Here is a 20,371-nt window from a genome sequence, read left to right as displayed (position 1 = left end):
TGCAAACAGATTCACTGCCTTGGCACGATTTTTTTTTTTTTTTTTAATTTTAAACTTGGTTTTGGTTCCCTTTTAGTTTGGGGCCTAAGAAAAGCATCTTGATGGGTCGTTTTCACTGTGATTTGTGTGTCTTTAAAAGAAAAAAAGCTCACTGTCAAGCACAGCAATCTAAAGTGAGTGCCCCACTGCAGCAAAGCTGAAAGGACCGCAAAGACTGGTCTTCAATGCCCATGGTCCTTGAAGGAGGATCTGCACAGGCCGATATGGAGTGGGCGGCACAGAAGTCATTACAGTCAGCTGCCTGGATCTGAACTTTGTATGCATCCAACAGCAGCAAATCATTACACCAACTCTGACCCTGCAACCAAATGCACAAAGCAGAACCTTGGCCCCCATGCGAGTCCATTTATCTTTTACGGGGTTCTTGAGGGGGTGCAAGGATCCTCTGGTACTGCAGGACTACAACCAGAGGGGCACCACAGAAGAGTTCCCTCTAAGTTTGTTCCATTCATGGGTGGAATAAATTTTATTATGTACACCAACGCATATGGAGATGTGCATCACCAACAGAAACACAAGCTGCCAGCTGTGGGCGCTCTGCTCCTGAGCTAGGCAGCTACCCAGGCACTCAGCTTACAGGGAACACTGCATGACAGGCTGGCAGACCACTTGTCAAGGGGTTGTGCTGCCACCCAATAACTTGCCTTGGAGGTGGATAGGAAAGTAAGGAAAATTCCACTTTCCTGCAACACAGTTTCCTTTGCAAATCTCAGTTACTTGGACTTTGTGCTGGGAGAGGTGGGAGCCTACAATGCAGGATCAAACAGCCAATGACTGCAGTAAGAAAGGTTTCCCTGACAGATATCTATCCAGCCTGCCCCTTGACAGCTATTGCCATGAAGAACACTTGAGGCCCAAACAAGGGCTGAACTCAACTCCTCATTTACAAAGCCAGTGCTCTAATCACTGGTCTATTCCCCACCTTAACTTTTCAATGGAAGTCTTGTAAGTCAGTAAATTCTCAAGTCAGCCTTAAAACCCTGACCTGTCATGCCCTTCCTTGCAGCAAAAGCTTCTTAGCCCATTCAAACTTGCTGGCCTTTTTGCTTTGGTTTAGAACAGATCTGTATTTCTAATGGAATACATTTCCATTCACTTTTTCTGCAGCCCCCTTTTAAAACAAAACAAAAACAAAAAACTCTCTTCAGATCCTTAGCTGGTATAAATCACCATGGCCACATCTACACTAGCAAGTTCTTTCACAAAAGCAGATCACACACAAAATGCGCTCTTTTGATCTGAAATCGGAAGGACACAGCACGCTTTCTGGCAGCCCTCTTCCTCTCCCAGATGAGGGAAAGAGCCGTTTTCCGGAAGATTCTTTCAGAAAAAAACATGTAGATGCTCCAGGGGCCCTTTTTTAAAAACAACAGTCCTCATGGAGCTGGATTTTTCAATCCTTGGCCTCTTCTTTCAACAGCGTAAGGGCTGTGTGGCTGCAGTCTATCAAAAGAACAGATCAATCTTTCGATTCTGTGTTTTGTGTGGATGTGCTCTTTCGAAATAAGTTTTTCTGGAAGAGGTCTTTTGGAAGACCTTCTTTTGAAAGGGTGCTGTAGTGTAGATATGGCCCATGAGTCCAATGCTGTTGAATGGAATGGCACTAATTTGTAGCAGCTGAAGATTTGCCCCAATTAGATGGTTTATTGCTCGGCTGAAATAAAATAAAATTAACCACAGTCCTTCAAATGGAGGTTGATTAATATTTATTCCAGGTTTAAAGTCTATTTTAATATCAAAGGGCTGACAACTTATGGGAATTAGCAGAAAGCTTTATCCTCAAATGTTCCTAGCAAAGTCTGTGTTGAAAATACAAGGAGTATGATGTGCCTTGTGTTTCCTACAGGTCACCATGAGAATTAATCACTGAGTTGCTTGTCACACCAAGGAAGGTTTTGTGGAGATTTCTGCCATATGTTTGTTACTCTGGAAAGATATTCAGAGCTATGGGGTAGTTACATCAGACTACATCTGAATCCATATATTTGACTACGGTGGAGTTACTTCTGTTTTATAGCAGTATAAAATGAGTTCAGGATGTAGCCACAATATAGCTAAAAACTTCTGTGGTCTGTGAAGATCACCTCCATTCAGCAGGGCTGACAGGCAGTCACTGGGGGCTCAAGGGCAAGGGCTATGTTAGGGGCCCGACATCACGCCCCAGAAGGGTCAGAGCCAAGAGCAGTCACCCCTTAGCACTGCCCCGAGCACAGCTCCGTCCACTTCACCCTAGCCCTTGGAGGCCGCATGGAGTGGTGGAGTGACCCTCTCATGGTGTTTCAAAGGGGCCCAGCTCCCAGATGCTGCCACTGCTGCCTCAGCAACAGTGGTGGCCAGGGACTCCAGGCCCATTTGAAATGCCAGGCCCCCATTCATTTGTCAGTGGGCCTATTTCCAGTCAGGAGAAGTAAACATATTTATTTAAAAACTGATTGCTCTGTGAAATTCCCAAAAGCCCAATAGTCAGTACCAACTTGTTCATCCTTTTCTAAAGAAACGTTTCACTTCTGCACTGTCAAACTACGTGCAGGCTTTAGGCTATAGAGTCCCACGTGCAAACAAAGATCTTAGCCACAGTCCCACCACCTCACACCCACCCACCCACATAGTCTGGATCCTCGAGATCCCTGGGAATCCGAGACTGTCCTTGTGTCCCCCTCCATCACACTTCGGATGTGGAACATGAGCACAGACGTTCCCCTGCGCCGCTGTGAGGTTTATGAGCATGTATGGCATTTGTCATGCATATCTGAACCACTTGCTCAAAGTGCCCAGGGAACTAAATCCTGTCCATCTGTCAGTGAATTAAGCTGTAATTTTTTTTCCTCTGAAAATTATGCAGCTGACAGACCTTTCATGCCATGTGGGAGATATTTTAACCCCACCCCGCCCAGCATGTATGCATCACAAAGCCATAATGGAGATCATTTTTAGCTGTTTGTTGAAGTATGCACCAAATTCAAATCTAATTTCTTTAAATCTTTTGAATTTTATTTTAAATCACTATATGGTTTGTGCAAGTTGCCTGACTGACAGCAATGAGAACCAAGTACATTTTTCAGCCAACACGGGGGTCCATATTTGCCACAGCACAGAAGTGCATCCCTCGCACGCTAAAGTTCTATTGGACACACTTATATTCAAGGACCTGCTCAAATGTACTGTAAAATGCAGATGGATTAAGCGTGTGTTGAAAACTCGGCTGAAGTCTGGGCTCTCAGCAGCACAAACAGGGACAGAGTAAGCTTCACATGCACTATTCCCTCAAACAACATGGGAAGGAATAGGGTAACCCAGTGTCTATGTATCTACAGTACATTGGTCTGTCTTAAAACTGGTAAGCATGTGCACAGATACAACAGCTCATACAGTAAGTACATCTATCCACTGGGAATTAGAGACCAATTCTTTTCAACTTGGAGCTTTCGGTTAAGCTGTTGGTAAGTAAATGGTTCTGTGTCCCAATCACGAACTCAATGACCATTTGCTCCTTTATTTGCACTCTCAGTTGTGATTTATTTTTACTTTTCGTCTTTTAGTTTTCCAAAGTATGGACCAAAACTACCAGAAATCTTCAGGAGCTCCAGACAGCACAGAAGTGTTCTGAATACCAGGGGAGCTTGCTGTAATCTAAGAGTATGTCTGCAGTATGCATCTTTTGGCAAAAAAGGTTGTTTCGACCCAGCCCTGTTGCTAAAAGTTGGTGCATGGGCTAATTGTTTGCACTTTGCCTGACAAAACACTTCTAGCTCCTGAATGCTGCTTTCGCTTTCTCGGCAGGAGAGTGCTCCTGCCCACAAAGGAGCATGTCCCCTTGGCACGCCAAATTTTTGCGGTTCAGGGTTAGGGGTTTAAGCACCGGTAAACAACAAGAGTTTATGTCTACACTTGTGGTTGATTGACCAATCTAATTTGGACACAGGCAGCAACACCAGTGAGGTGAAACTGGGAATTATCTTCCTAGGCATCCGTTCTTAGGTCATTATAAGAGGTATTAGACAAATGTTTTCACTGATGGTGAATGCAGTGGACAGTTATTACAGGTTGAACCTCTCTAACCCAGCGTCCTCAGGAACTGACTGGCATCAGATGAGAGAATTTGCTGGATCACAGGAAGTCAATATTGTCTAGCAGCATTACCAATGCTTCCACTGCTTACTGGACTCTTAAAAGGGGTAAATTAAAGCTAAATAACAGAACAGACCACTGAGAGCCAGGACTGGTGGCTGGAAATGAACTTTATGGGACAACTTGAAACTTGGCAACACCCATGATAAGTGGTCATTCAGCTAACTAAAATAGTGCCAGATTCTGGATGTTGCCAGATGAGAGCATTCCGGATTAGAGAGGTTCAACCTGTACCACGTTTAAATCTGATCTCTGCCCTGGTTAATTTATTGTTTTGTATTGAGGTAGACAAGGAGGAAGAGTGATGTCTTCTCAGACCAGGGTTAATGCTGATTCATAAATCTGTCTCAAGGTTCTCAAAATGCAGAGCATCTGTAATGCTTTCTCCCTGGAAGGCAGATGCAATATAACTCCCATGGTGCTCTGTTTGTTGTCCGTGTTCCAAGGAGTGAAATCTCAACCCCCTTAATTACAATCCCAGTTCACAGATGTCATCTCTTTATCCACATGCTGGAGTTTGGTCAACCGAAATGAGTTTTGCCTCTTTCTCCTTGTAATCAGAGTGTAGCTAATACTTCAGTGCTCTGTTTGCAATCTTAGGATTGTTTGTGGACATGCTGCTCAGCTTAATAAATGTTTGGGCCCCAATTATGGTTGTTGTTTGTTAGAGTCTAAACAGATCAATGTACACCGTGGGAGAATTTATGCAACCTTTCCATAACTTATTGTGGAGAATTTGTGTTACCTCTTTTGCTTCAGAGACTGCTGCTTCTCATAACAGCTTAATTTAATATAATTTTGGGCACACATATATTTTACAAATATTGTTCATCCAAATAATACACAAAACTCAGTAAATAATTTATGGAGGAGCCCATCATCAAAAAGGCACCTGAGTTCAATACATCCAATTATTCTGTTGGAGGCTGGACCAACAGCCCAGCTGCACAGGATCTAGCAACAAACCAATATTAATTGTTTCATATTATTGTATTAAATTGGCTGGGAGGTGCAGAGTGAAATCATTCCAGGATCAGAGAAATATTTTTACCAGATCAAACAATACAAGCAATGAATGCTAACTGCTAATACTGTTCTACTAAGAAAATTCATTCCTGCTTTTCAGGGGTCACAGGCGAAATGTAAGACTAACAGTGGAATATTTTTATTTAATGAAAAAGGGAGAGCGGGGTTTAGAGGTTAGCAGCTGGAAGGAAAAAGAGAAACATCTTCAAGACAAAGAACTAGCAACCAGCGAAAAGCAGGAACCGGAACTAATAGAAAATGGTAGGTTCTGCCTATTAGGACTGCAAGGGCACATTTTTATGTATTGTGACAAAGATACTCCACTAATCTCAGGACCAATTAAGAAGCAAAGCATAGATGATGGGTCAGAGCCTAAACTAGCACAAACTGAAGTAACTTCACTGCCATAATAGAAACCTCTTTATACCAGCTGAGAATCTAAAAGAACATTTAGAATTCCTGTATTGAGAGGAAACCTTTTCTAGAGGGTGGCAAAACAGAACCTATTACTTGGTTCGATCTTCCTTCTACAGGTTGAATGCCTCTAATCTGGCAGTCTTGGGACCTGACTGGTGCTGGACAAGCATATTTGCTGGATTAGGGGAGGTGAATATTGTCTAGCAACATTACCAACACTTCCACTGCTTACCGGGCTCTTAGAAGACATTTAGGGGTAAAATAAAACTAAGTAACAGCACAGAATACTGAGAGCCAGAACCGGTGGCTGAAAACAGACTTTAAGGGTCCACAGGAAATTTGGCCACCCCTATGATACGTCGTCTGGCTAACTAAAATCATGCCGGATTACAGATGTTGCCAGATGAGAGTGTGTCGGATTAGAGAGGTTCAACCTGTACAAAGTTCAAGATAAAGATGCCGATATTTCCAAGACCAAATTGCGTTCAATGTCACTAAAGTTCTGGAATTACTCTCAATGAAACCATCGGGAGACTGGACAAGTCCATGGAGAGTGATGATCTGACATGATTAACTTGTCTGAATGTACATGTGGAGAAAATAGAGGCCTCCAATAAGGCAAAGCAAGTACAATGCTTCGGGCCCAATCCTTACATTTCCATGCAGGTTGTAATGGCTGATGAGGGTAGCATCAGGCTGATGTAAGTTCCATATAAAATTACTTTCCTAGTAATGTTTTGTTCCAGATAGCAGAAGCGTTAAAAATCTGTTTTGACTCCTATAAAAACATTTTTAGAGAGTATCTTACCCCTTCTTCTTGATTGCCTTCTCTAACATCTTCTCATAAGATAACTTCTCTTTATCATATTGTGCCACGATTTTGTCAACCTGTGTGCAGTGAAGCTTCTGCATAGCGCTGTGCTCCTGAAAAACAACAGGACCTTACAATTAGTCTGCTGGACTTTTAATGTTTCCTTTTATTATATGGATGTATGGACAGATATGTCTGGAGCTGTATTTAATCCACTTTAGCTGTCTGTTAACAAGAGGTCCAGACATCTCTCCAGTACATATATAGCTTTTCTCTTTGAGATACATCAGGAAAATCTAATCAACAGTCCTACAGCACATTAAAGACTAATAATTTTATTTATTAGGTAATGAGCTTTTGTGGGTAAGAGTCACTTCATCAGAAAATCTGTTGTTGCAGTACTTGTAATCAGTGCTAGTATCCTGAGAACATGGCACACAGCTACCATAAACCAAAGGAATGTATGGAAAAAAATGCAAACTGGTAACATCTACACAACTTTTATGTAATAAATGATCATTTAAATGCATTGCAGTAATATGATTTATGACCTCAGATTAGATAGCATATAAAGATTCTGGAACTTTGGGAACCACAAAAAGAAAATAGCAGCCATCTCCCTAAATATCCCAGGCTGAACAGTGCACCAGATCTTCAGCTGATGTGAATTATGTAGCACAACCAATGTCAATAAAAATTTATACTGGCCGAGGATCTGGCCCATAAACCAGATGATACTGGATATGTTGCATTAGCGAAGGTTCATGGCATGGAAACTAGTTCCCTAGTTCAAGTTATTCTCAGCTATGTAATACAGCTACCAAACATATATTTAGTTAACTGCCATAGAATATTTGTGTTTTTCTTTTTGGTTTTCTCCAGGCACAAGCTACTCATGAAGGGGGTAGGGGATGGCCAGATTCTGGTCTATATCACATCAGTGTAATTCCACTGCTTCCAATGAAAGTACACTTGATTTACACTAATGTAAAAGGGGAAATAATTTTCCCCGTGGGAACAGAATGTTAAATTATGTACACACGTTACATACACAGATCCACCTTGTTATAAAAACCACTTTCTTTCAGAAGCAATGCTCCTCACTTAACACCACTGGGTCCTGGCTCCGAGCTGGACTGAAACTGATAAGCAATTTGAATCACGCTTCCTTATGAAACATACTCATTATTCTTCAAACATCTGGCTGTCAGTGATGGTATTAAAGTACTGAGAATACACAGCAACTGGAAATTTTGTTGATTTAATTATTTTAACAACATACTATGGCCGTAGATTTCATCAGGTCTTGACAGAAAGGAGCTATATTAACAGTTATGGTTGTGTTTACTGTGGGAAATGTAAACAGGCCACATTAAAGAATTATCTAATTCAGTTCTGCCTTCATTTGGTTTCACTACACATTCTGAATTTACCCCTGCGGCTGTATCCAGGGATGAGAAAAGGTAGGGTGGGGGAAAGGGGGGACATAAAGTTTCATAAGGGTGTGTGTGCGGCACAAATCAGCTGCTGCATCTCAGGCTCATCCATCTCATTGAAAATGCTGAAATCTGTTACTGTTTTTATTTCTGTGTATTCACATTTATATACCGATTAATAAAGTTTTTACATTCTACAGACTTATTTTCTTACACATGTCAAAAGGGGGTTCTCCCATGTGAACATGAGCGGGTGGGGTGTGGGGCTGCTCATTGCAGGGATGAAAAGTGGGGCCCCATGTGTTACGTTTGCTCACCCCTGCATCCCACAGGATTTATCACTACTATTCAGAGATATCACAGCAACTGACTTATCTGCCTAGTTCCTTTTAAAAACACTAATGAAAGAATTTCACATCCACATTAACAAATGCTAGAATGCTTTTAACAGTGAGCATTAGACTGTAAACCTGCATTCCAGCATCTGTTATCCAGTCCTCTGGGCAATCACATATACAGCTCCTGCAATTTCTGTTCAGAAGGAGGCATTGAGTTCTCTGTTCCATAGAGGATCAAATGGAACAAAATGCACTCTATCAACATCAGAAATATGTCAGCTTCGTCAGGGAATAAACATGCTGATTAGCAATCTAAGAGAGATGGCAGAAAAGGATGAAGCAGTCCTGATGGCACTCGTGTGCCAATTGTGAATTGTTGGACATATTTAATTACTAAAGCTATGTACTCTTCCCCAGATAAACAAAACAGTACAACTCTTGATATAAAAATGAACCATAATTAGCTGAAATTATATATGATCTGTACACCTAACTGGCACTTTTGCATAAACTGGAAAAGGAAGACAGTGCTGGAATCCTGCTTTATTTAGGGATCATAAAAATTTCCCTATCATAAATTAATTGAAATTCTTTCTGAATACTCCTGTAGGATATTCTATTTCCTGAAATGCTGCATTCAATAGAAAGCGGTTTCAGATAGATAGCCAACGGGGCTGCACTTTCTTTGTGGAGACATACGCATCACAAAGTGTTTCATAAAACCACCACTTAGTTTGAAGGCACAGAAATTCATGCAGTTAAAAAGGAAGAAATGATCAAGTGGTGTCTACTGGGAAACTGTAAGGTCTGTCTTTACCACCCCAGGATTTGGGTGACGCTGAGCTAGCAGACCGGAAACAGAAGAAAAGTGTTGGAGAGAAGCAGGACGACGCTGGAGAGGAGTGAAGACAGGTTGATGGATGGGGGACAACGCTGGCTGCTTTAACAGTTCATGTGGGGCTGGCTGTTCTTAAGGGTAGCATCACAGCTCTCAACTGTTTATTAGAGCATTTAAAGCCCTTTGAGCAAGCTCCATTCTTCTTAATTTTCTCCTGCGATGCATTTGTGCACACACTCTCCTCCTCCTGCACTTCACCCTTGTATCCTTCTCCTTCATCTGCCACCCCTGGCTATCTTCTGAGTTTCCTTCAGCTGCTGCAGCAAGCTGAGAATTAACTATTCATTGCTCTTCTCATTGTCTTCTTTCTTTAAAAGGTTGTTCACGAACTCTCAAGTTTTGCCCTCCTGACTCCCCTGTCCAAAATCCCATGACATAAAGGAGCTTTAAGCAACTAAAACAACAAACAACAACAACTACTTAGCCCACGTGCACAAGTTCATCTGTGATCTGTGGATGTTTGCGGGGGGAATGAGGGAACAAAAAAATAAAGTGGGTAGGTCGAAAAATGTTCCAATGTATCTATCCGACTCAGGCCACTGCCTCTAGGCCTGGTGTTTCAAAGGGGCCTGCGGGGCTGGCTGCGCATGGCTTTGAGGGAGCGTGGGGAGAAAGGTAGCCCAGTGTCGCAGTCCGGGCTGTGCTGACAGCCAACTGTCCTAAACCCTGCCCATGGGCCCCACCCCTCCTGGGGTGCAGAGCATGCCCCCTCCCACCTTGTCCCAAGGCCCACAGCACCTCTTGGCACTGCTGGTCCAGCTTTGCTACTGTTGGACATAACTTACTGGCAGCCATTGTTTGAAATGTTCTTGAGTTTTCTGAATTGCTGTATGAAATGACCACACTTGATTTTAAGTAACATTATTTCACCCAAGCCCCACTGCTCTGTTGCTAAGTCCACTGCAGGGTGAGCCCCTAGTTAAGTGCTCTTTTCAATATCCAGTTCCTGTGTTAACTTCAATTTCTGGCACTTAGCACAAAAATATGCATTGTACTTGTTAAGGCTCATGAGGAGAGCTGAGCTCTGAAAGAGCCTATTTGTGAATACACATTTCTGAGCCGGAAGTCACTTTCCCATATTGGGAATGTAAAAAACTTGATACTTGATACACATGGAAAAATAGTCCTGCTTTACTTGACAGCATCCAGGGTCTAAGTTAATTGCATCTTAATGAGCATTTCCAAAAGAAACAGAGAGGAACACTCTGAGGAAGAATGCACAATGCAGAACACTACCTCGTACTATGGTCTTTTCACCCCTGCATTGTTCTGCCTCACCAGGATCATCATCCTTTTTCTCTTGCCACTAGTTTTGATCCTCCATTATTGAGTGCACTCACAGCTGGTTCCTCAAAACAGCTGGTTCTTCCCACAGCTGGATGAGCACTGAGAGCTCTCCAGTAAGCACACAAATGCAGCCGGTGCTCAATTTTTTTGGGCAAGTCTCCCTTTCTGGAGTCACAAAAATCATCATTCAAGACCATCTTATAGTGCCTCAAACTTCGGACCCAGCTCGGCAAATCCCAGGTGGTGAGTTTTGTCTGGAGCCTTGCTACGTACTTCTGGCTGCGGAAAATGCAACACAGCTCTGCAAGGCCTGACACACACACTCCAAACCACAATCGAAGTCTGTATGTTGGACTCCATCCAAATGGCTGGGGATCCACATCAGATGAATATTCAGTCAGAGGCCGACAGTTAGGTATGTGCCTGGGCTACCGCCAAGCTATGAATACACCAGAATGGCTTTTTTCCTTTTACATATAGAAACACAGAAACCATTGCGCTATCAGCCACACAGCACACAGTACATGACATGTACAGAGACACATGCATTGTCGAAGGTATTGCATTATGGGACTGCCAATCACAGTGCAGGAGGAGGACCAGCTAAAACGGTTTAGCTGTCTGTGCATACGAGAGACAACTGTTACCTCCACAACTGTTGTGAAAACCAGCTCTCAGTATCTTCTGGACTAGGGTGCCCCCCAGCCCTGCCTGTGCTGTGTGGAGTCATGCAGAATGCTGCCACAATTTAAAGGGCCCACAGCTCCGCAGCAGTGGCTAGAACCCTGGGGCAATGCTCCCGCGCCCCACTGTCAGGCTTGGGCAGGGACATCCTTGCCACCACTTCTGTTGGCCGTGAACAGAGCTGTGGTAACTGGGAACTATGAGGGGGTGTCTATGGACAGTCAATGTCAACAAACTACCTCATGGCCTGCAGTCAGATTACCCCGATGCACCACACGGGGCCCATAGGTCACAGGCAGCCCATCATCGTACTGAAGCATGTGAAGCCAGTGGGATTACTCATGCACTTAAATTAGTTGTGGGCTTTCATACTTTGCTGCATCAAGGCTGAACTCTTGGACAGAGAGCACATCTTCCTATATGCAAGCACAACACAGTACTAGCACATTGGGGCATTAATATTAATACGATTAATAGAAATAGTAAATTGTACATTTATATAATTCACAGGCTGTGCCCCAGTTGCCGATACACTGCAACCATGAATTTACAATTGCTCATATTCCATATATCGAGATTCATGTTTCTTTTTAAAGACCTATGGCCTGTTACATAAGAAATACATATTTTGGTGTTCTTCTATTTTAGATACTTTTTAAATATCTCCTATGCATCTCTGGCTGTAGCACAGATCAGCTCCAGATTTTTAAACAGTATTTGAAAATAACAATTTGAGCCATGTTTATTTTGAACACCCAGCAGAAGTGTATTATTATGTATAACTCATCACTGATGAATGTCACCCAGTGGGGATACCACAGCAATTCATTCTATATTACATACAATTTTAATCAAAAGCCTTATAATCATTCACATACTCCTACTCATTTCACAGTAGTGTCAGTTGCTTTTATGTCACAGCTGCAATTTACTTATATTAGTCTCCAGTAAAAGTTAATATCAAGAAAATAGATGATTACACTGCGCTATGAAACAATTAAGATTTTCCTCGTTAAACCTCAGTTTCTCTATTATGACGACTGGAACAAAGCTGGACAAACCCCTGGAACAAAGCTGGGCAAATTTTTAGAACTGATTTCAAGAAGGCTTTTGCTACTTTTTATGATCCTGGATCCATGCTAATATATGTCATTTAAAAAGCTTACAATGCATAATCATTTGTTCACACAAACATCTACTTGCAAAACATATTGCCTGTTGCCCATTTCTGCATGGAAACTGAAGGAGCAAATGGAAAATTTCAGCATTGTTACACCAAAATTTCTTCCTGTGAACCAACAGGGAAACCTATAACTATCCAACTAAGCAGCATAGTTTTTTGGCATTTCAATATTACGGCGAGTCAGATGCATCAGTATTTTTACATCAAATACACTCCAAACCACCTCTGTGTAGGAGCTGTGTGTGCGCTCCAGGCCCAGCCTTCAGGCTCACTGGAGCACATACACCTGTGTAACTTCCCCAAATACAGCTCATTTGCTTTGGGACCAGAATTTAGCCTGTTTTTTAATAATTACAAAGCACAAACAATGATCCCCATTTAAAAGCTCCACATCCACCATTGTGCAGTGCCATCGAGTTTCCCATTCCCTCATATTGCTCAGTGTAAATGTTGTTGCTGTTTTGAATATTGACTCATCAGTGCACTTTGAAAAAGTCATAGGCTAAATTATTTAAACCTCACCAAGGGTACAGCTAAACACAGCTGAGGTTCGGGATCAAACTGTTCCTAATAGGAAATTCCTTTTTGAAAGACTGATCATTACAAAAAGCTACTGATGATTTTCACATTCTGTGAAACGCCAAACAATATAAACATGCTATGGCTTTTGTACATTATGTAGCACATTTATGCACATGTAAGTCCAGTGTAGACAAATGGACTCGTACCTACACACTGGTGCCCTATATTCTAGTCCGAGGTCTTTCCAAAGAAAATTTTAAAAAAGGAAGTTATTGAATGTGAATTTGGATTCATTTATTTAGGAGGGCATTCAACCCAGGTCAGAGCACCCTTCTCCCCGACCCTTCTCCAGGATAGGTTGGGAAAACAGTCTGCCATGGAGGAGATTCTACACCAGCTCTGGAAAGGGGTCAAAGGACTTTGCAAAGATTCAAGAATATACCACAGTGTCGTACCTTGAGGATTATGCTGAAGGAGAAGCAGGATGTTAAGGGAGAATATTCTCAAATCCATTCCTCCACTAGCAGCAAGCAACATATTGGCCTATAAACTTCTTGGTACATTCAGTGAGACACTGGCAGACCAAGTGCCAACTCATGCCAAAGACCCGGGCCAATTCTATTAGTATAGATTAAATAACTGGTAAGTGTCTAAAAATGCATTTGGTATTTAAACCTCATGAAAATGAATGGGCGGTTTGCCCTGCTTATGAAAATCTGCCCTGAGACATAGGTGCTGGAACTAAGGGTGCAGGGGGCCTGCAGCATCCCTGGTCTTGAAGTGGTTTCCATTACATAATGGGCTTCCAGTTTAGTTCAACACCTCTCAGCATCCTAACCACAAAAAGTGTTCTAGCACCCTTGTCCGGAAATAGACACTCACAGTCCTGAGCCATTCCAGACTGTGTGTTAATTACAATTAAAAAAATACCCTTCTTCTGTTTGATGGAGTCCATGGCTTTGAGAGAGATTCCTGATACTTAAAATAAGGAATACAGCTGAAGCTGGTAATAGCTCTGAAGACGAAGGAACTTTTTACACATGTCCACTTTTCTTCTGACACAGGCTCTGTTGTGAACTCCCTTCTTCAGTGGTGAAATTCACACTGAGCTGTAGAAACCCCCAATGACAGGGCTTTGTGTAGAAAACTTCCACAATGGTGCTGGGGGTGGAATTCACTTCCTTAGAAGAAAAGCATCGACAGGCACCCAAGGCAAAACCCCTCAATTACTATGCCAACCTCTGGGAAGACCCTGCTTTTCTGCAGCCTGTTTGCAGAATTTTGAACAACTGGATCTACAGTTACACAAATCTAGCCACAGAGGTGATGCTATGAAGTGACTCTACCACTAGCCTAAGCTCTGTGTAGGAGCTGTGTGCGCACTCCAGGCCCAGCCTTCAGGCTCACTGGAGCACATACACCTGTGTAATTTACCCAAATACAGCTCATTTGCTTTGGGACCAGAATTTAGCCTGTTTTTTATTAATTACAAAGCACAAACAATGATCCCCATTTAAAAGCTCCACATCCACCATTGTGCAGTGCCATCGAGTTTCCCATTCCCTCATATTGCTCAGTGTAAATGCTGTTGCTGTTTTGAATATTGAATCATCAGTGCACTCTGAAAAAGTCATAGGCTAAATTATTTAAACCTCACCAAGGGTACAGCTAAACACAGCTGAGGTTCGGGAGCAAACTGTTCCTAATAGGAAATTCCTTTTTGAAAGACTGATCATTACAAAAAGCTACTGATGATTTTCACATTCTGTGAAGAGCCAAACAATATAAACATTACAGGATCTGGGGACGATGGCTCACAGGGGGCGTCGTTACAAAAATATTCAGTCTTATCTCCTGGCAGCAGCTTTAAAAAACCCTGCACTTTGCATCTCTGGGTTTATAGTACACCCACATAAGAGAAAAATAATACAAGCATCTTTAGAACCAAAATATCTTTGTGGTTTACTTATCTTCTGGAGCTCTCTCCCTTGTCTAAGGCACATGGCAGAAACAACAAGCTGCAGTGGATGGGAGGCTGCACCTTTATTCTCTTAATGGGATCTGCAAATACCTGGTAATAAGTCATACAAAGGTGGTCACCCTTTTCTTCTTAATGCTTTCCACCTGCTTGGGAGACCTTGCCATCAGCGTCTCCCTTTCCCAAGCTTGTCCTAGCCTGGTGCAAGAACCCCTGAAGCCTTCCCTTATATGAGGGTTAAGAAGGCCTGGGAAAGATGCAGGGGAGTTATCTTCTTGCTGTGCCAGTGGTAGGAAGCTCAAGCCTGCTTACCCAGATGATCTAGGGCAGTGGTTCCCGACGCAGGGCACACGTATCTCTGGGGATATGCAGAGCTCTTCCCGAGGGTACATTAACGCAGTGTTTCTCAACCTTTTTATGAATAAAAAACATAGGACTTATTTTATGTTCTTCTAATTATTTTTATTTATCCTTTCTTGGCCCAATCATAAGTACAAGTGCAAGTTTATTGTCTACTGGCAACTTCTTCCAACCAAACCATTACGATTAAGTTGTTTAAACAAATGTGTTGCAATGGTAGAAAAAATTTAGTGTGTCAGAAAATTGTACGCTGGGGGTACTTATAATGTGTTTTTGAAAAAGGAGCACTTTATAAAAAGGTTGAGAAACACTGACCTAAAGCCACTGCCGACAGCTGCTTATCAGAAAATCGAACCCCCAATGGAATAGGCACACAGGGCACCTGCTACCTACCAAATTGCAACATCATGATCTATTCTGCTTACCCACCTCATCAGACCCCCAAATTGCTGTGAGGAAAATGACAAACTACACCCTGCCTTGGCCAAGGTGGCAACCTGGGGAAAATTCCTTTCTAGCCCTAAGGGAAAAAAAAGAAAGACTGCAAACACACTGCCCATGGCAGGTTGTAAACGCCCCAGTCCCACTCCTATGAGTGGGAGCATGGTGCTGCTGAATGGTATGCCCAAGTTATATACATCCTCCTTCCCACCGGTGCTCCCAGACCTGCTCTGGTCACCTTCTGTCCAAGTGAGCAGTGAGGCAAGTTCTTCTTTGTAAGCCAAACACAGCAGAGACCCTTAAGGGAACCTTGTCCACTATCCTTCCTGCTCACCTGCCAAAGACCCACTGCACTGGGTAGTGTAGTGTGAGCACTTCACGGACATACTATAACTGAAATAAAGTATAACAGGAAGTGTAAGAAGCAGCAAGTCAACACCACTATGACTGGCACACTCTGGAAACCAGTAGGTAAATTATTTTAAGAATGACAGTATTACACCACAGGACAACGATGAAGTTTGGCTCCTGCGAGACACTAAGCTGCAGTCCAAACAACATTAAGCTGCCTAATCATGCTGCTGTTTGCACACACATTCAGATCCAAGGACTGTGCTCAACTCATGGGATTACTGAGCCCCTCAATGCCGATTCTTTCCCCGTCCATCTTTCCCCCAACACACCAAAAACTAGTGTCTGGTATTGGTCCAGAAGAGGACCAACAATGTGTGTGGCCAGATGGTGGCATATTGCTACTACTGCTAAAAGTGAATGTACTTTGTGATTCATTTTCTTCCTAAAAAATTATGTTTATTTCTCATGTCCATCATGCTGCACAAAGGAGTTAACTCTCAGTTCCTTTGCCTTTCGGGAAAAATCATGCTCTGCGTTTTTATAATTGAACAAAAGCTGAGCTACATTGCTACGCTGACTTGTCTGATCCTTGCATGCACTGTGCCATGTAGAAGTAAGTCTCAATGTAAGTGACTGGACTGCAGTTTTGATTGCATGTCTCGATGATAAGCCCAGCCTTCTCAGAGAAGTGCTTGTCCCCTTAGAGACTTGCAAGAAAGGCACACTAAAACAACTGTTGCCACTGCAGTGAAACTCTACGTCTTCTGTAATGGAAAAAGCTGGGGGAACATGAATATGCAGGAGGAGAGTCACACAGAAAGACATATGATGGGCAACGAGAAGGTTAGATGTTGCAATCTTAGAACAAAGCCATATGGGAAAACAAGCTGTTAGGAGCTCACATCACTGGCTCATCAGTCTTCTGAGTTACACAGTGAAAACCTGGAGAATGGATTCTGCTGTAAAGCAGAAGATCTGAACGTGCCTAGCAAATGCTACAGTGACAAGAGCAGATGCCTCTGCTTAGATATTCAAATTGGCTATCTTAGTTGAGATAAGGTTTTTAAGAATAGTAAGAAAAATCATGCTTCTGTCACCAAAATATGGCTACTAAAAAAATAATCAATCACCTCCTCCCCACCCCAAAAGAGCTGAATACTCTCCCAGCAAATTTCAAGACTTTCGTCCTACTTCTTTACACTCCTTCCTTAGCACCAAATCTGCCTTCCGGAGGAACGGACTGTTGCTGAACCTAGGCAGCTCCTCTGAACAGGACTGGAAAAGATGCACTGAAACCAGGCAGGGGCTCCATAGCTCATGCACATTGCAGAGCACGACACAGTGGCGTGCAGATGTGGTCTCCTCACCTCAAAAAAGATGTATTGGCATTAGAAAAGGTTCAGAAAAGGGCAACTAAGATGATTAGGGGTTTGGAACGGGTCCCATATGGGGAGAGGCTAGAGAGACTGGGACTTTTCAGTTTGGAAAAGAGGTGATTGAGGGGCGATATGATAGAGGTATATAAAATCATGAATGGTGTGGAGAAAGTGAAAATAGAAAAATTATTTACCTTTTCCCATAATACATGAACTAGGGGACACCAAATGAAATTGATGGGTAGTAGGTTCAAAACTAATAAAAGGAAATTTTTCTTCACACAGCGCACAGTCAACCTGTGGAACTCCTTGCTGGAGGAGGCTGTGAAGGCCAGGACTCTATTAGGGTTTAAAAAAGAGCTCGATAAATTTTTGCAGGTTAGGTCCATAAATGGCTATTAGCCAGGGGTAAAGTATGGTGCCCTAGCCTTCGGTACAAGGGCAGGAGATGAATCACTTGATCATTGTCTTCTGTTCTCCTTCTCTGGGGCACCTGGCATTGGCCACTGTCGGCAGACGGGATGCTGGGCTGGATGGACCTTTGGTCTGACCCAGTATGGCCATTCTTATTTTCTTATGTTCTACCCCTCAGGGAAGGGGTCTTTTAGGAGAGAAGCTAGGTGTGTAGCTAAAATTATTCAGGAGTGCCCTACAGATCAGCTCTCTTTTCTCCTGCTCAACCTCTGCAGAACCCCAAATTCTGAAGACCCCCCCCCAACTCAACACCCAGGCTGTGTGCTAGGTAGAAGGTTTGGTTTAAAACCTGAGCATTGGAGCTAAGAACTACCCAATTGAATTCCAGTGGTACAGCTTTTTCTGAGGTTCAGAAAATCCTTCAGCTACAGCCAGTTTCGGGGCACTCTTGCCTTTTGGGGCTGGGAAACCAATACTATGCTCCTTGTTAGCTCCCGATACTCCTCTACTGGAAAATGGAGTCCCACTTGAGTTACAGGGTGTCGGAGAAGATGCCCTCTCTTTAGACAAGCACTTGGGAGGGAGAGGTCTCACCATGAGAGTGTTTGCTATTACCCACCTCATGTCTGTTTGGAAGAGACTCTAGCCCTGATTACTCCTAGAGCCACAGACCACTGTGCTTGGAAGGGCACCTCAGCTCAACATATGCACGGTGAAGCGAGGATCTGATAGAACTGTACTGGAACCCCAGTGCAGAGCCCAGCAGAATTCTCCTAAACGTGTGCACAGGGACTTGTTGAGTTTAACTAAGAAAGGTCTACCAGACATCTCATTTAAAGGGAATATTGGCTTCCCCAAGGCAACAGGGGCACATGTGATTGACTGGAAAAGGCCAGGGACAGGCCACACAGATCTTGTATCCCAGGGTCCCTCCTGTGTTTGACTCACAAGGGGAGATGGTTGTCTGCTTAGGGCAGGAGCGGGAAACCACGACCTGGAGCCAGACTGTAGATCAGGGGCTTGCCTGCATCCAGACCATGAGGCTCAGGGCTCCCCTTCCCAAGATCTGACCTGTGGAGGGGGTAGGAGGTGTGGAGCACCGAGCCTTGTGGGCTGGGTAAGGTCCACGGGCTCTGCTGGGGCACTGGGAGGACAGAAAGCAGCTCTTCCCAGAACCACTATCACACACTGCCAATCCCCAGGTGAGGAAAGGGGAGGGGTCGCGGCATCACTACCCAGAGGTTTCATCCCACTGCCCTGATTGGCCGGTTTTAAACCATTTACAACTAACGACAATTTTTGAAGAAGAAAGCTAACGAGCATTGAGGACAACTGAACAAGCTCTGTCTCTGGTCACATGGGGCAGAAAGGAATGGGAGAGACAGTTCTCTACATCCCTTGGGTTGACTTATGAGGAGGAGAATGGCCCAGGCACTGACTAACAGATATTTCTAGAAATACTTTTCCAATATCAGACGCATGGAGCACATGTGTACCTTAAGTAGAGAAAACAGAGGGGATCCTCGCTCAGAGAACCCTACTTAAATAAAAACACTAGTCCTGCTGAAATGTGCCCTGCCATCACCACTGAGGTGAAATATTCAAGTTGCCCCTCCACCAGTAAGATTTCCTGCTTTAATTTCTTGTTGTTCCTCTAGTCCCCAGTCTCCTCTTCCAATTTATCAGGAAGATGTATTTAAAAGCAACATCCTGCCTTTGAAGAGCTTTGCATACACAACTTCCCATTTGTCCTGCTTATAATCCTCTGAATAAAATCTCTCCTCTTCACCACTCAAACATCACAAAATCCTAAACTCCTTACTGACCAGTAAAGCTGCTGTTCTGACATTAAGGAAACACGGAAAGCTCTAATTTTATCAAGGCCTATGAAAATGACAGCTTACTAATTTTGAGGCTACTCTGTAGGTACACTTCTGCCATTCGGGTGATCCAGACATCAATCCTATTCATTACACAAATCTCATTTTATATATTGAATACATATTTGGCTGTATTTTCAACTGTCCACACATTTTATATGAAAAAGAAGTCTTGCCCTTGTTAAAGGAAAACGAGTATTTTACAGTTATGTTTATAGCTTCTTCTAAGGTTACCAGGCCTTTTCCTTATCTTCTATCTGGAATATCAGCCTCTAGCAAACAGGAACATGTGAAAGGTGTCCACCACTGACATTTTTCTGTGAGACTCCCCACTAGCAAATTTTCGCTAGCATACTCCCAGTATGCATACAGCATGGCTTCACTCAACCATGCACACACACAGTGTCATTCCTTCCAGAAGCACTTTTGCAGCTGTTATTTGCTGCAGTATTTTTGCCATTGTCTTAAGAAATACTTAGGCTGAGAAGCATTTACTTTTAAGAGAAAATAAAAGTAGGGAACACCACTGTTTGTATAAAAGATACGTGAATGCTGTTGTGTGAGTGGGAGACAGATGCCGGTGGAATACTTATTAAAGGTACACTGCTCAATTTTGTATCTGTCAGGTTCCCTGAAGCTGACCAGCCAGCTTGGCTGGTACTCTCCCAATCTTTATCATGCTGTAAAGTCAAAGTTACTGCTAATGTAATTCTTCTGAATGGAAATGGCACACAGGGACTCATGGAAATATTTTCTGAAGTAACCTGGATAACTTTGC

The 20,371-nt window shown here is 43.1% G+C and overlaps 1 protein-coding gene across 4 annotated transcripts in view; it reads right to left on the bottom strand.

The window, feature by feature from the left end:
- The window catches only part of PLCB4 (phospholipase C beta 4), a 143,608-nt gene that overhangs the window by 37,038 nt on the left and 86,199 nt on the right, over window positions 1-20,371 (bottom strand). For all 4 annotated transcript variants that reach the window (XM_074988461.1, XM_074988463.1, XM_074988462.1 and 1 more), the window contains one exon: window positions 6,440-6,555. In XM_074988461.1, the coding sequence (XP_074844562.1) occupies window positions 6,440-6,555 (116 nt within the window). The remainder of the gene's footprint in view (window positions 1-6,439; window positions 6,556-20,371) is intronic.

Source organism: Carettochelys insculpta, chromosome 3 (genome assembly GCF_033958435.1).
Source record: "Carettochelys insculpta isolate YL-2023 chromosome 3, ASM3395843v1, whole genome shotgun sequence".
In the NCBI taxonomy this organism is placed as follows: domain Eukaryota; kingdom Metazoa; phylum Chordata; order Testudines; family Carettochelyidae; genus Carettochelys; species Carettochelys insculpta.
The sequence above is the reverse complement of the archived record's forward strand: the minus strand, read 5'-3'. Positions and strand labels throughout refer to the sequence as shown.